We start from the raw sequence: 17,632 nt of genomic DNA, 5'->3' as shown, positions 1-17,632 counted from the left end.
ACAAATAAAGCTACATAGTTGAGCAAGTGTCTTTGTGGTAGGATGGAGTGTCCTTTGGTATATGCCCAGGAGTGGTATATCTGGATCTTGAGAAACTGCCATATTGATTTCCAAAGTAGCTGTACAAGTTTGCACTCCCACCAGCAATGGAGGAGTGTTCCCCCTTGTTCCACATCCTTGCCAGCATGAACTATCACTAGTATTTTTGATCTTAGCCTTTCTGACAAGTATAAGATGGAATTTCAGAGTCCTTTTGATTTGCATTTTCCTGATGGCTAAGGGTGTTGAACATTCCTTCAAGTGCTTCTTGACAATTTGAGATTCTTCTGTTGAGAATTCTGATGGAGACAGATGCAGAGTCCCACAGCCAAACATTAAGCAGAACTCAGCAAATCCTGCAAAAGAAGGGGAGAAGAAATTGTAGGAGCTAGAAGGGTCAAGAACACCACCAGAAAACCTACAGAATCAACTAAGTTGGACTCATAGGTGCTGTGGAATAATCTTTTTGTATACTGTAAATATGTATTGCTCTCGTTGTTAATAAAGAACTGACTGTCCAATAGCTAGGCAGGATTTTCAGGGCAGAGAGAACACTGGGAAGAAGAGAGAAGTCTAAAAATCACAAGGAGATGCAGAGAGGAGGAGATGAACTTACCATGCTGAGAAAAGGTACCAAGCTATGTGGCAGAGCGTAAATAAGAAATATGGGTTAGTTTAAAATGTAGGAGCTAGTTAGTAACAAGCCTGAGCCATTAGCTAAGCATTCATAATTAATATTAAGTCTCTGTGTGGTTATTTGGGAATTTACTAGAGGGAAAGAAAAGTCCACCTAAACACAGGACTCACTGAGACTGAACTGACAATCAGAGAGCCTGCAAGGGTCTGACCAAAGCCCTCTGCATATATGTTATAGTTGTGTAGCTTAGTGTTTTTGTGGGACTCCCAGCAGAGGGAGCAGGGCTGTTTCTGTCACTTTTGCCTGCTTTTAGGACCCTTTTCCTCCTACTGGGTTGCCTCAACTAGCTTTAATATGAGGGTGGGGCCTTGTCTTATTGCAACTTGATATGCCATGTTTGGTTGATGTCCCTAGGAGGCCTACCCTTTTCTGAATAGAAACGGAGGAGGAGTGGATGAGAAAGGAGAGGGTTTGGGAGGAGAGGGGGGAAACTGAGGTTGGGATATAATATATGAGTGTGGTGATATTGTGTTCCCCAAAATATTGTGTACTCTAATAAACTTATCTGAGGTCAGAGAACAGAACAGCCACTAGATACAGAGGCCAGAAAATGGTGGCACACACACCTTTAATCCTAGCATTCCAGAGGCCACACTGGAAACAGCCAGGCATGGTTACTCACGCCTTTAATCCCAGGAAGTGATGGCAGAAAGCAGAAAGGTATTTAAGGCGTGAGGACAAGGAACTAGAGCTGGTTAAGGTTTTATGCTTTTGAACAACAGTCAGCTGAGATTCATTCTGGATGAGGACTCAGAGGCTTCCAGTCTGAGGAAACAGGATCAGCTGAGGAACTGGCGGGGTGAGGAAGCTCTGGCTTGTTCTGCTTCTCTGATCTTCCAGCATTTAACCCAATACCTGGCCCTGGGTTTGATTTTATTATTAAGACCTTTTAAGATTCATGCTACATATGAGAGAATAAATTAATACAAAACAAATAATAACAATAAAAGAAATATACATCATAAGTGCATTTTAGTCATATAACTTGGAAAGACAAATTATGAGTTAATAATAAAAAAAGACAATGGCAGAACAGAGAAAGTGAAAATTTGTTTATAACCAGAGCAGTCAAACTGAGAGCCTTCCTCTTTCCCTAAGTAACAGTGTTCTACCTCCACTCACCTTGGGCATGGTGGGAAGATTCAGTACAGAGGAGGTCTCACCCTATACTTCTTCAAATTTGTTTTCAAATGAGTGGCACTTGGCAAGGCACTTTATGATGATACTTTCATGATGAAAAAGTCAAGCTTTCTTGTAATTTTAGTTGAATAGCATGAAACATTTTCTTTCCTGAAAAATTAAATCTTAGCTTCTGAGTCCAAAAGAATTGGTTATAATGTGAAAATCTGATGGCATTTCCATAATTTTGTCCATTTTCATATTCTAGTATTGAAATATTGCAATAGGGCATCTGTCTCTGTACTGTCTAGTTTCAATTAAGAAATTTCCTCCATAAAGTCAGGTTGTAGGCAAGCCTGCAGGACATTTTCATAATTTTGATAGGGGAGGGCCCAGCCCATTGTGGCTGGTGCCATCCCTGGGCTCGTGGTCCTGAGTTCCATAAAAAAGCAGGCTGAGGAAGCCATGGAGAACAAGCCAGTAAGCAGCACCCCTCCATGGCCTTTGCATCAGCTTCTGCACACAGTTACAACTGACTTCAGCAGATGGCATGCAACCTGAGTGACTCCAGTGACACCCAGAAGCTTGTGTCCTGTGTCACCAAACTTTGTCCCATGCACTTTCCCCTTCTTTTCCTTTCCTTTCTTTTCTGTTTTGTTTTGAGAAGGACTCACTATGTAGCCCTGCCTGGCCTCGAATCCACAGAGATCCTCTTGCCTCTACCTCCTTAGTGCTGAGTGCTGCCATACCTGGTGTCCTTTTTTCTTTTTTTCTGATCATGCTTTGTATTTTTTCACTGTGATAGATGGTGGCCCTGTGAGTAAGCGAACCTGACTGCTGTCCACAGCAAGTCTTTTATTCCAAGAAACAGTTGGTCACTACTGCCACCTGAGAACTTCCTAGACCAGGCTAAGGCTTCAGTGCCAGCTTACCCACAGTCCTCTTTGTTTCCTTGCCTCCCAAGCCCACCTTTTGCTCAGATGCCCCTAGGACCTATGGCTGTTTGACTGTGTGACAGAGAACTAACTATAATGAATTATGCCTCCCTTCCACATGTGTTCTTTTGGTCTCTCCATCTCTGCCTTTGTACTATAATTGTTGCATGTATTTTATCTACACAATTATAAACTACACAGAAAATGTATCATTTTAATTTTAAACTGTCATGTATATTTTCCAGAAATTAAGAGCAAAAATGTCTTTTCTATTTACCCAGCTATTTGCATTTGCGCTGTTCTTCTTTCCTTCCTAGGGTCTGGGTTTCCATCTGGCATCATTTCCCTTCAGATCCATGGCTCCTTTTCATTCCCGCTGCTGCTGTCTGCTGCTGAGTCCCCTCCATTGGCTGGAAACATCTCTGTTTGATCTTAAACATGTTAGGAGCTTCCTTGTTTGTAGAAGTTTAGGTCTGACAGGTTCTTGTCTATTTTATTTGGTTGGTTGGTGATTTGGGTCCACATTTTAAAGATTGTTCCTTGTGTCTTCTGACTGTCAAGTTTTCTTAGGAGTCTGTTAGATCAAGACATTCTTTCCTTATGTGCATCATGTCACTTTTCTCTCTATCTTTGGAACTATGATATTGCTAAGCATGTTTTTCACAATAATCTTGCTCGGGGTTGGCTGTGCTTTATGAATGGGTGAATTTGACCTTTAGCTGTTTGGGGTAAGATCTACCATTCTTCATTTCCCCTTGAGTTCCAGGTACCCATGTACCAGACAGTTTATGATTGCTCTGATAGTCCCCTGAGGCTCCATTCAGGTTGTCACTTTCCATTTGGTCTTTATCCTGGTTCCCATCAATCAGCGTCAGAGTCACTGATACTCACAAATAACGTCATCAAGTGGAAAGGTCTTTTTTTTTAATTTTTGATTTTGAGGGATTTTGGAGAGGTGGGGTCATTGAGACAGGCTGATCTGGAACATGCTACATAGAACACACTAGCCTTGAATTTGCAGGAATTTTCCTGCCTCTACCTCTAAATGTGAAGATTACAGATGTGAACCACCATGCCAGCTTAGAAAATTGAAGTGAAATCATCAATGCCATTTTAGAAACTACTGAAACAGATATACAAAAAAAAATGGAAAACCTAAATAATTTTATATTTATTTGTAAATAAAATATTTAAATTACAATCTTTCCTATAAATAAAGTTTCACTCTCAAATGAGTTCAATGGTTAATTCCTTTAAATGTTTAATAAAGAAATAAGAGGAAACTCATATAAACCTTTGAGCCTTTTGCACAAAAAATTTATATGGTAAGAACAATGTTAATATAAACATGGCAAGGATATTAGAAGAGAAGAAAATTGTTAGCTAGTATCTCTCATAAACACAGAAACTTTGAACAAAACAGCATGTAATTTAGAATTCTATTACAAAATAAAGTGATTAAGAAAACAAACTATGCACAAAATATTTTACACCCAAATTTACAAAATATTCTTGAGCTAAGATGAGCTGACACATATGAAGAGATATACCATGTTCAAGGATTGAAGTAGTCGGTACTATTAGGATGCCATTTCTTCCCAATTGATTTATAACTAAACCAATCCCAATTGAAATAATCAACATTTGATTTTCTGATTAAAATGAAATTTTCTAATTAAAATTTATTTGTAAGTATATTAAGACCTGGATCAGCATTTTCAGGATTTATTTACATCGTCTTATTTTAACACTTACTGTATAACTGCAGTAGTCAATAGCAAGTGGTGTTTGTCTAAAGACAGACACGTAGATGATATATAAAAGTAGACCTACAGAAACAAACCCATACTTATATGACCAGTTGATTTGAAAGTCTTTGAAACATTCAATGGAGAACGAGTGGTCTTTTTAATAAATAGTGCTAGAATGTTAGGCCAGCTATATAATGGAAAATGAAATTTGATCTCCTAGCTGAAAATGAATATGAAAATTAGTTTGTGATAGCTAGATATAAATCTAAAAGCTAAACTATGAAATTCCTAGGATAATTCATAAGAGACTATTTTTATCCAGTAAGTACTCGAAGATTTCTTAGGACACAGATAACGATTTTTAAAGTTGATTGGATGGGGTTCCTAAAAATTAAATATATCTGCTCACTGAAAGCAGATAAAGAAAGCAATGACCAAGCAGAGGGAAAATACTTCCAAAACTTCATTTAACAAAGGACTTATATCCAAAATATGATGACTGTTACTGTGTGGTTTGAATGAAAATGGTCCCCATAGGCCACATATTTGAATGTCTAGTCCCTAGTTTGTGGACTGTTTAAGCAAGGATTAGGTGTGTCCTTGTTGAAGGAGGTGTGTCACCGGTAATGGGCTTCAAGGTTCCAAAATCTGCCTGGCCCAGTCTCCTTGTCTCTCTGCCTCCTGCTTGTGGGTCAGGATGTAAAGCTCTCAGCTACTGCTCAGCATCATGCCTGTCTGCTTCCTACAATGATGAAAATGGACTAATCCTCTGAAACTGTAAACAAGCCCCCAATTAAATGCTTTCTTTCATAAGAGTTATGCTTTCCCTTAAGAGCAACAGAACAATAACTAAGACAGTTACTATCTCTAAACAATAATAAGGCAACTCAGTTTTCGGGCTGTGGTAGCACATGCCTTTGATACCAGCACTTGGGAGGCAGAGGCAGGCTGATCTCTGTGAGTTCAAGACCAGCCTGGTCTATAGAGTGAGTTCCAGGATGGCCAGGACTACACAGAGAAACTCTGCCTCAACAAACAAACAAACAAACATCACAAGACTTGAACAGGCAGTATAGACAGAGCCAACAGTACCTTACAGATGCCTCACATCACAGCTGTAAGGAAAATGTAAATGCTCTAACAAGACATTATACATACATAGTAGAGTCTCCAGAATTAAGGACTAGCCAGTCCGAATGTTGCCATGGACATGGAACAAGTATACTTTTCTTACATTGCTGATAGAAATTCAAACATACCATCTGAGGAATCCTTTCAAAATACAAATTGGTGCTACTTATAAAGTTAAACATCCACTTGCCATTCACCCAGCAATCCTAAATTTATAGAAAGATTTGTAAACTACCCAAAAAGATTTGTAGGATAGGTTTATAAAAACTTATTACATAGCCTAAAAACAGAAGCAGTCCAAATGTCCATTAATTGAAGAATGGGCAAACATATAATGGTTTGTTATTATAATGGAGTATAGCATATTATTAGAATACTACTTGGCAAGAAAAATGAATTACCAATGCCTAGATGAATATTTAAAACCTTAATATAATAATCTGCAAATTATTATATCAGTATATAATATATATATATATATATATATATATATATATATTTACATATCAGTAAAGAATTTAACTAGGGGTGGAGAGATGATCCAGTGGGTAAAGTATTTGTTATGCAAAAATAAGACCCTGAGCTCAGATCCCCAGCACATATGTAAAACGCCAGGTGTGCCAGGCGGTGGTGGCACACACCTTTAATCCCAGCACTCAGGAGGCAGAGCCAGGCGGATCTCTGTGAGTTCAAGGCCAGCCTAGGCTACAGCGCCAGATCTAGGATAGGAACCAAAGCTGCACAGAGAAACCCTGTCTCAAGGGGTGGGAGGGGGTGGGGAAGCCAGGTGTGTGTGGCACATGCCTATGATCCTAGCACTGAGAACTGGAGACAGGAGGATCCCAGGGCATTGTTGGACCACTAATCTAGCCAATTGGTGAGAGACCTTGTCTAAAAAATGAGGTAGGGGCTGGGCAGATGGCTCAGCAGTTAAGAGCACTGGCTGCTCTTTCAGAGGACCTGAGTTTTGTTCCCAGCACCAACATGGCCATTTATAATTTCCTGTAACTGCAGTTCCAGGGGATCCAATACCCTCTTCTGGTTTCCTTGGTTTCCTGTATGCATGTGGTGCACATACATACATTCAGACACTCACACATAAAATAAAAATATATAACAAGTAAGATGAAGAGTAATAGAGGAAGACACTTAATGTTAACCACTGGCCTTCACAGGCACACACATGGGCACACACACCTACATAAATACATGCATAAATTGCGCACATGCACACATACATAAAAAAAACTTCAGATTTTAAAATTGATTTAAAGTGTGTGTGTGTGTGGGGGGTGGGGATGTGACTGTGAATTCGGGTATCCACAGAGACCAGAAGCAGGTATCCAGTGCCCTGGAGCTGGAGTCTCAGCCTATTGTAGGCCATCTGACCTGGGTGCAGTGACCCAAACTCTGTTGAACAAGAGCAGTATGCACCCTTAATTGCTGAGCCAGTTCCCCAGCTCCACAAAATTTTTAATTAAATTTCAACTAACATTTTAAGCAAAAGAAATCAGACACAAAGGTTCACACATTGTACTCTTCTCTCATTTATATGATGTTTTAAGAGTCAAAACTAATTATGTCTAAAAATATCAGAACACTTGTGGCCCCGGAATAAAATAAGAGGAAGGAGAGGGAACACAAGGGATCTTTGCAGGGTTTATTTTCAGGGTGGAGTTTGAACCCAGGACCTGTGTGTCCTAAGTGCCCTCCCATGGAGCACCTCCTGACACCCTGAGCTGCTGTGTCTCTTCACTGTGTGTTGGTTACCTGGGTCTGTCTGTCTGTAAGAACTCCTCAGAGCATACTTGTGATTCGGGTATTCTACTGTATATAAATTATACCCTCACTGCAAAGAAAAGAAAGCTATTTACATCTTCCTCTAATTTGCAAGTTAAATTTTACTTTCATTAACTCCATGCAAGACCCAGATCTTTATGTGGGTAACCTTGTAAAAGAAAGACTGTATCTTTTCAAGTTGACTTCTCTCATTCCTGCTTTCCTTTCCTTTTCTTCTTTCTTCTGAAAACCACACGAATGTGAGATAAGATGGGTGACCATTGTGAGCAAAACTATAGCAGAAAACTTGTATCAGAATTTTGTCACTTGGACCTTGTGCAGGCCTATAATTTGAATGTGTGACTCTAGAAGTGGTTGCTATGGCGATAAACCACTTTACTTAAATAGCATGTATTTTACTCAAAATTCAGAGGAATGGTAACAGTTTCTAGTAATCACACTCTGGTATTAACTTGCAGGATGTGCCGAGAGCTCACAGGCTTTGCATCTATTATCACCAGATAAGTTCATCAGGTTGAAGTTACACCAGTGAGCAGTGAAATGTGTGTATTCAGCCCAGTCTCTTGTTACATATCTTCCCTTGCACACACAGGCCCCTTTCCTGATTAATAATACGAACTGCAGAAATCAGGCCAAGGGTGCTGAATTAGAAAAAGGCAAAACTGGCGGGGCGACTTGTGGGGTCATCTTTCCCACCTCTCCAAATGCAGTCAGACCAGCTACTCTCCAGCTGTCTCAAATGCTAAGACTCTGTCACAGATGAACAGTTAAAAAGCTGCTAGAGTGGCCCTGGCATGACCACCCTGATCATGGCACACAGAACTGACATGTAGCTCCACAGTGCTAGATCTGCCCCTTCCACATGCCATGCTGTAGTTTTGTTTTTCTTTTATTATTATGCTTGCATGCATATGTGGGGTGTCTCTCTCTCTCTCTCTCTCTCTCTCTCTCTCTCTCTCTCTCTCTCTCTCTCTCTCTCTCTCTCTGTGTGTGTGTGTGTGTGTGTTCCCATATGTGTGAGCACATGTGTAAATGAGGTGCATTGGAGGCCTGAAGTTTATATCAACTACCTTCCGTGGCCATGCTCAACTCTCTTTTTGAGCCCAAACTTGCCAATTCTGGCTAATTTAGATAACCAGCTTGCTCCAGGGATCCCCAGACTCTGTCTCCCAAGAGCTGTGATTATGGGTGGCTTTTCAACTGTTACATGGCTCCTGGGGATCCAAACACTTGTCCTCAAACTTGGGCAGCAATCTTTCCAGCCCTAAAGTATTTTTTCCCTTACTTTCTTATATATTTCTTTCTGTATCTTGTTAGGCTGAAGAACTTCTAAAGAAATTCCAATCTGTAGTCATATTAGTAGCCAGTTGGTAAGATGATTCTGGTCCCTCCTATCTCTGCAGGCTGGTATGACTTCATGGTGGTTTATGTAAGGATATGGGGTTTCCTCCTGATTCTGCAGATGTTTTCTGATGGCAGTAGGTTCTTGGCCATTGCTTTAACATGCCCTGTCTGCAGTACACAGATGGCAGTGATTCTTCAGTTCTCTCATGGGCTGACAAATAGATGGCCTGCAGTCTCATGATGGCCATCCAGGGGCTTTCCCCTCTTTTTTCCAGCTCTGGGCAAGCTTACAGGAGCGCCTGTCCTTCTGTTTGCCTTTCATGACCTGTAAGATCTCATAGCCCTGGCAATTTCACTTTTCATTTCTCTGTCCTATTACTTACAAAACTGTAAAATTGCATCAGTGGCAACAAAGATCCCTGAGGGAATCCCAGCAGCCATGAGAGAAGGAAAGGTGAAGCCCCAGACTTAGATGATCCATAACCTAAACAAAGAAATCCCTGAAAAAATAAGATTGATACAATTCTAGAAAAACCCTGGGAGCTGGGATTTGCCTCAGCCATTTACATTCCAAGGAGAGGAGAGGCTTGGTTCCCTGTGAAGAGAATCTGCCCCAAAGGGCACAGCATGATGGTTCTGGCCCTGGGATGTGCTGACATCAGAGATGGTTCCAACAAGGAAGCACAGGGGACACTCAGACTCTAGAAAAAACACTTAGGACTCTGTGTCCTTAATGGTTGCTCACTAGCTTATGTAGCAAAAAGTGTCTCCTCCATAGACACAGAAGTGTCTATGCAGTAATGTTTACATAAAAGTAAGTGTATTTGCATTGATGCTAACAGGGAGTGGAAGGACAGATATCATGACTTCAAGCAAATTCTGAGACTTATTTAAAATATGGCTGTCGGGCCAATATCAAATTAAATGGAGTCAAATTCAAAGCGATTCTACTAAAATCAGGAACAAGACAAGGCTGTCCACTCTCGCCATATCTATTTAATATAGTAATCAAAGTTCTAGCTAGAACAATAAGACAACAAAAGGAGATCAAGGGGATACAAATAGGAAAGGAAGAAGTCAAACTTTCACTATTTGCAAATGATATGATAGTGTACATAAGTGACCCCAAATTCTACCAGGGAACTCCTACAGCTGATAACCACCTTCAATAATGTGGTAGGATACAAGATTAACTCAAAAAAAAATCAGTAGCTCTCCTATATGCAAATGATAAATGGGCTGAGAAAGAAATCAGAGAAACATCACCCTTTACAACAGCCACAAATAATATAAAATACCTTGGGGTAACTCTAACTAAGCAAGTGAAAGACCTGAATGGCAAGAACTTTAAGTCTCTGAAGAAAGAAACTGAAGAAGATATCAGAAAATGGAAAGATCTCCCATGCTCATGGATAGGTAGGATTAACATAGTAAAATTGGCAATCTTACCAAAAGCAATCTACAGATTCAATGCAATCCCCATCAAAATCCCAACACAATTCTTCACAGACCTGGAAAGGACAATACTCAACTTCGTATGGAAAAACAAAAAACCCAGGATAGCTAAAACAGTCCTGTACAATAGAGCAACTTCTGGAGGCATCACCATCCCTGACCTCAAGCTCTACTATAGAGCTATAGTAATAAAAATAGCTTGGTATTAGCATGAAAACTAACATGTGGACCAACGGAATTGAAGACTCTAACATTAATCCACACACCTATGAACACTTGATTTTTTGACAAAGAAGCCAAAACTGTACAGTGGAAAAAAGAAAGCATCTTCAACAAATGGTGCTAGCGTAACTGGATGTCAGCATGTAGAGGATTGCAAATAGATCCATATCTATTAACATGCACAAAACTCAAGTCCAAGTGGATCAAAGACCTCAACATAAATCCAGTTACACTGAACCTGATAGAAGAGAAAGTAGGAAGTAGCCTTGAACACATTGGCACAGGAGACCACTTCCTAAATATACCACCAGTAGCACAGATACTGAGAGCAACAATTAATAAATGGGACCTCCTGAAACTGAGCAAGGGGCATCAAGATCATGATGAGGAAACCTACAGAGACAACCAAACCAAACTAGTGGGAACTCATGAACTTTAGATCAACAGCTGTAGAGCCTCCATAGGACTGGACTAGGCCCTCTGCATATAGGAAACAGTTGTATAGCTTGGTCTGCCTAAGGGGGCCCTGGCAGTAGGATCAGGATCCATTCCTGGTGCATGAGCTGGCTTTTTGGAGCCTAATACCTATGGGGGGAGGGGACGACAACACCTTGTATAGCCTTGATGCAGGGGTAGGGGCTTGAACTTGCCTCAACTGAATGTACTAGGCTCTGCTGACTCCCCATGGGAGGCCTTACCTTGTCTGAGGAGGGAATAGGGGGTGGGTTGGGGAAGAAGGCTGGGGGATGGGAGGACGGAAGAGAGGGGGATCTGTGGTTTGTTTGTAAAATGAGTAAAAAAATTCTTAATTAAAAAATAAAATAAAACTTGTAAAAATAAATAAATAAAATAAAATATGGCTGTTGGGACTGGAGAGACAGCCCATCGGTTAGGAGACCTCGATGCTCTTCCATGGGACTTGAGTTGGGTTCCCAGCACCCACATGGCTCACAGAGTGCTTGTGACTCCAGTTGCAAGGGATCCAATGCCCTCTTCCAGCTCCATGAGTACCCTCACACACGCAGCATACACTTACACATAAATAAAAATAGTTACTTATCTTTGACTATACCAATTTTAGTATGCATCAGCCCAAGACTGACAAAGAATACAGGCACTCTCTGCTGAGGAGGAAAGTATGAATATGTACATCTGCCTCAGAATTGCACTTCTCAGTACCATTAGTACCAGTAAAAGAGTGGAGACCAGTGGAATCTTTGCTGGGAAGGGACTGGCCTAGTACCTATGGCCTATGCACGCAAGAGATTCACTGCCCAACCTGAAGAAAGACTAAGCAAGTCATATGAATTTAGACTATCTGCAAGCTTCAGGAGTCCAGTTGAAGAGAGAGATGATGGATTCTATGAGCAAGGGGCATCAAGGTGTGAAGAAATGTTTGTAGTGCACTAGCATTGGTTTGAAGGGGTGAAAGAAAGCTGGGGATGAAATAGGCTGAGACATGGGAAGTTTTGACCTGCTCCCCATGGAAGTGACGATTAAAACTGAAATGTACCAATTTGCTTGTTGGTACATGGAGAACATGTACACTGCAAATGGACAACATTGGGTGTGTTTATGAGGCTGGGTTTGAGTTAACTAGGAGGCAAGGAAGAGATTTTTATTAAACCATGAGTATGTTCTATGTATTTATTTATTTATTTATTTATTTATTTATTTATTTATTTATTTATTTATTTATTTTGGTTTTTCAAGACAGGGTTTCTCTGTATAGCTTTGTGCCTTTCCTGGATCTCACTCTGTAGACCAGGCTGGCCTTAAACTCACAAAGATCTGCCTGGCTCTGCCTCCCAAGTGCTGGGATGAAAGGGTGCGCCACCACCACCCAGCCGTTCTATGTATTTTTTAAAGATCACTAAAATTGTAAATCAACACATGTGGCTGAGGGATGTAATTTTTCTCATCTTGCTGTATAAGAAAACAGAAATATCCTGTTTTTACATCAAAATCAACTAGATAACTGTGGCTGTTTCATTTCTCCTACTACATTTTTTTTATAAAATTCTAAAACTACATTGAGATACTGTATTCAAGAAGAAAGTTCTAGAGCATATAGAGTTGGATCCAAGAATGTAGAGACATAGTGTTTCCTCCTGGTGACTGTAGCCTCTGAGTCAAGTACATTAAAAGTTGTGGTAGGGCCAGTTAGGTGGTCAGCAGATGTCCAGTTAGGGTTTCTATTGCTGTGAAGACACCATGACCACAGCAACTCTTATAAAGGAAAACATTTAATTGAGGTGGGAGCTTAGATCATCATGGTAGCATGTAGGCAGACATGGTGCTAGAGACGTAGCTGAGAGTCCTACATCTGGCAACAGAAAGTGGACTCAATATCACAATGAGTGAAGCTTGAGCAAAAGAGACCTCAAAACCTGCCCCCATACTGACACACTTCCTCCAATAAGGCCACACCTCCTAATAGTGCCACTCCCTTCAGGGGCCATTTTCTTTCAAACCACCACAGCAGGTAAAGGTTCTTCCTACCAAGCATGAGGACCCCAGTTTGATCTCTGGAACTCACATGGTGGAAGGAGAGAACTGATTACTACAAGTTGTCCTCTGACCTTCACACATGCACACACAATACCTACAGTCAATCACTTCATTGAACAGTCAACAAATGAATAAATGTAAATTAAAAAAAAAACCCACAGAAGTGGAACACTAAAGAATAGAAACATTCAACCAGACATGAATATACATGTAAAAGCCAATGACTAAACCTCTGCTCCTATTTCACAGAATGCTAGCTAATTGTAGTGGACACATCGTAAAGCATTTCTTTAACTACTCAGTATCCAAGTTATAATGTCTAATGGGGTGAGGGTTGCATTTGGCTTCACCTTTAGCTAGTATTTGTGTGTAAAGTTAGTTAAATTTTATGAATTGAACATTCCATATGGATCCCATGTCTCAGAAAAGCAAGTGGTCCCCAGCCAGACACCAGGACACCAGGATGTCAAGGTAGTGTTTGTGCCCTGTTAATGAATGTGAATTTTCAACAAGGTGATAGGAGCTCCATTAGCAAATGGTAAAGACTTTTCAATTATCTGTTTCTGGAAAGAATTCAGTGGAGGCAACTTGCATATTTTGAGAATAGAGGAAACGACCTTTTACATGTCAAACTTTATACAATTTTTTTCAAGGTACGGGACACTCTTAGAGTGCTGTCTGCTCAAGAATCACTCCTGTAGAGTCGGGCATGAGGGATGTTCTGAGGAAGCCTGCTGCACGGATGACTGCCATCAACACCTGCCACACACCTCTTTCTTGAAATATAGGCACCGGAGTGGAGATGCCCTTTAGTTTTGCTGGAGCCCTGGGAACTTCTATTCATTGGACAAATGTATAAATACAAATTTCCATCTCCTAAAGCCAGGGAGATCAAGGAAACACCCGAGCAATTTGTCTAGTGCCGCGTGTGATCTCCCCCACTCTTTGAAAACAGTACTCAGCTATCTAAAATGTTGCATGCATGCCCTTTCCCGTGTCGTTCTGTGTAGTGAAAGCTTGCTCTGACCTGCTTTGCAGGTCTCCTGGGACAGTCCCTGCTCTTTAGAACTCTCTGCTCAGCTTCACTTAATTAAAATGATCACTCTTTAAATGAACCTAAGGTCAAAGTGAACCCTGTCTCCCTGTGACTGCAGGATCTGGGCTGCTGCTTCCTGTCCTGCAGAGTGGGATGACCTGAGAGCGCAGGTCACCTCTGACTGGTGCTTTCCTGCTGTAAACTCCATGCAGTTCTCTTGGCTACCTTCTCACTTCATTCCCACCAACACCCCTTGAAGTGAACATTCAAATGTTGTTTTACCCCTTTGACCAGTGAGGAGTTGAGCCTCAAAGAAATCTACAAAGCTGCCTGCTTGACTGGTACAAGAAGCCTATCCCGAGAATAAATGCAGGAAAGGAGTTGCTAGTGTGAGGGTAGGTCAAGTGCAGCAACTTTGTGCCCATGTTAGGAGGAATAATCATACTGTAGATGTCTGGAAGTCTGAAGGAATGGAATGTGATGGTGCATTTGTGTCCAGGTGGACATCCCTGTGCAGACCTGCAGGGATCTTTAGTGGATTTTCCATGGCAGAGCTTTAAACAACATTTTGGTTTCATCAGAAGCTCTAAGTGCCTTGGTTCTCTTGAAGGAGGTAAAAGAGCCTTTGGGGCATGTAGTGATAATTTTACAGATTGACCAATATTACCCAAACGCTAGAGCATGCTCCTGCCTCATAATCTCGTGGAATGCTGTTGTTTCCTGTTATCTTCAGTTACTATATATTTTTTTTACATCTGAAAATTAATTTAGGCCTTTTCTTCCATTCATAGCCCACCACTGCTGCCAAGAAGTCAGATGTAGATGGCGTTGACATGAGCAGTTCATATTCAACATCCAGCAAATTCCTTTCTGCTGAACCCGAGAAAAGCTCCGGGACTACGAACCAGGCTAAGAGCTCCATAAAACCCTCTTCCTTGACTCGAGGCAAGAAAAAGCTCTAAGGTTCTGTCCAGTGCTGTGCAGTGCAAGAACAGACCACTCCTCCAGCATTTGAAGGGAGGGGACAGGAGGGGGACAGCATGGCACCGAGCTTTTAGCCTTTGGCTCTGCTGAGCCCTGCATGGGTTACACCAATTTAAAATTGAAGCTAGATACCAAAGCAGCATAACTTGCATGGGGCACTAAAGGACAGTGTGGGCATGCTTGGGGCAGACTACAGCTCTCGCCAGCTTCAGGTGTTCCAGGGTTAAGGGACAAGTGCTCTCAGTGCAAGCCTGGGGCCATACTTGCTCAGTTCTACTCAAATTCTTATATTTAGGCACAATTATTTATAAGGGAAAACAAGAGGCCAAATCCAGTGATGGAGGTTGTAAATGATTGTGTGCACTTAGCCCTAGGAGACTTCGTTAGATGATTACTAATAAAACGGCCACAGGCATTGTGGCAGAAGCGATGCAGTCCCTCGAGTGTCCTTGTGCTTCTAGTTGCTATAGATTGTTTAAGACAAGTTATTTTAAACACGGAAAAGTAGGACATTTTGTAATTGCTTGCATTGGCTTGCTGCTACACTCCTATCGTATTGATTAAATCAATAAACCCAGATGTCTTCATGCATGTCATTTTATGTTAAGGAGAGGTGACTTTAGCAAGTCCTCTGAATGCTTCCCAGACAGCTAATGCTGGCCTGTCGTCTCTGGGGAAGGACTGAGACTGGACAGGAAACACATCATGAGCTGGTGTTGGAGGTTCTCTTTCCTCCGAGGTTAACAGCCCTGCCACTGCAGGTTAAGCAGGGTAAGTGGATGCCTCTCTCAGCTTCCCAAACAAAATTTAAAAAAGCAACTGGAATTTGTTTTCTCTTTATAAAGCAATAACCTAGTTTCATTCCAAACCCCACAGGATTGTCAGATCATCTCCAAAAGAACCACACCCATAAACTGACTCAGAAGCTAAAAGAGGTACTTGCACCTCATGTTATGAGCTCCCAAGGTACCACGGTGGTCAGTCAGGTCAGGTCATACTGCCATGTTACCCTTTATCTTGGTTCCTTTTCTATTGCTGTGGAAAGATACCATAACAAGGCAACTTATAGAGGAAAGTTTATTTGAAGCTTATGGATTCAGCGGGTTAGAGTCCATAATACAGAGCACAGGCATGGTGGCAGGAACAGCTGAGAGCTACATCTTGATCTACAAATAGGAGACAGAGGAAGAAACACTGTGAAAGGCACTAGTCTTTTGAAACATCAAATCCTGCCCCCAGCGGCACACCTCCTCCAACAAGGCCATACCTCCTAACCATGTTCACATTGCCCACGGGGAAGCTAGTATTCAAATAGATCCAGTGTAAATTGGATTTTATTTAAAATTGAAGCTGATGGCTAGGGAAGTGACTCATTTGGCAAGCTGCTTGTCACACAGACATGGAGACCTGAGTTCAGATTCTCTATACCCACCTTAAAAACAAAACAAAAAACAGGGACACAAGTCTGTCATCCCCGTGCTGGAGAGATGAAAACAGGAGGACCCCTGGGACTTGCTGGCCAGCCAGTCTAGCCAACATGGTGAGCTCCAGGTTCACTGAGGGGCCTTGTCCCAAAAACAAGGTGGAGGGCTAGCAGGATGGCTCAGTTGGTAAAGGTTTTGCCACCCAAATTGATGACCTGATTTCAACACTCCACATGATAGAAGTCTGTCCTCTGATCCCCTCACCAGTGTGGCATGTATGCTCCCACACATAAGCAACACACACACACACACACACACACACACACACACACACACACACACTAAATTAATTAATTAAAAAAGCCAAACTGTGGCCTGGCATGGTGGCACATGCCTTTAATTCCAGCACGCAGGAGGCAGAGGCAGGCAGATCTCTGTGAGTTCAAGGCCAGCCTGTTCTACAAAGTGAGTTCCAGGACAGCCAGGTCTACACAGAGAGACCCCATCTCAAACAAACAAACAAAAACATAAAAATAAAATAAAAACCAAACCAACAAACAAAATGAAGTGGAGAACAATGAAAAAAGACACCTGGTATCAACCTTGGGTCTATACATGCACGCATGTACAGGTGTACCAGCACACATGCGCATGCATACCCACTCATGACCATATGCACCACACACCAGATCATACACAGAAAAAAGAAAAGAAAAGAAAAAAGGTAATTTGGGAGTTGACTTAGCTTCTTTAAGTGCTTTGCTTCGGGAGTTATATTTGCAGTCCTACAGGAGCCCATGTACCATCTCCTAAACTTGCAGTATCCTCAAAAGGTTTGAGAGGCAGCTTTTGAGGAACAGACTTTGTCCACCCGTGGAGGACCTGGCTGTGTGGCTCAGGGAGGAGTCTTCCAGGGGAATTCTCTAGGAAGTGGACAGCAGTGCTACACACCTTTCCCTGATGGGAAGAGAGGGACCGGGGGGTGGGGGGGTGGGGGTGTGTGTTGGGGGGGTGTCTCCCTTTAGGAAAGAGCAACTTTGATTCTGCCCCGTGTGTTTGTATCTTTTCCTGTCACACAGCAGACAAGGCTGGTGTCCTTCTTGTCATAACATACATTCTGTCAGAGCCCTCTAACGATAGAAGACAGCCTATCACATGCCTCCATCTGACTCACGTGGAGCATT

General features: G+C 41.7%; 1 protein-coding gene across 3 annotated transcripts in view; it reads left to right on the top strand.

The window, feature by feature from the left end:
* The window catches only part of Stk33 (serine/threonine kinase 33), a 180,126-nt gene extending 164,672 nt beyond the window's left edge, over nt 1–15,454 (top strand). For all 3 annotated transcript variants that reach the window (XM_015997283.3, XM_015997282.3, XM_076549974.1), the window contains one exon: nt 14,832–15,454. In XM_015997283.3, the coding sequence (XP_015852769.1) occupies nt 14,832–15,002 (171 nt within the window). In that variant the 3' untranslated portion in view covers nt 15,003–15,454. The remainder of the gene's footprint in view (nt 1–14,831) is intronic.
* The last annotated feature ends 2,178 nt before the right edge of the window (nt 15,455–17,632 follow it).

Source organism: Peromyscus maniculatus, chromosome 1 (assembly GCF_049852395.1).
Source record: "Peromyscus maniculatus bairdii isolate BWxNUB_F1_BW_parent chromosome 1, HU_Pman_BW_mat_3.1, whole genome shotgun sequence".
Classification (NCBI taxonomy): domain Eukaryota; kingdom Metazoa; phylum Chordata; class Mammalia; order Rodentia; family Cricetidae; genus Peromyscus; species Peromyscus maniculatus.
Note: the sequence above shows the minus strand (reverse complement) of the source record. Positions and strands in the feature narration are given on the sequence as shown.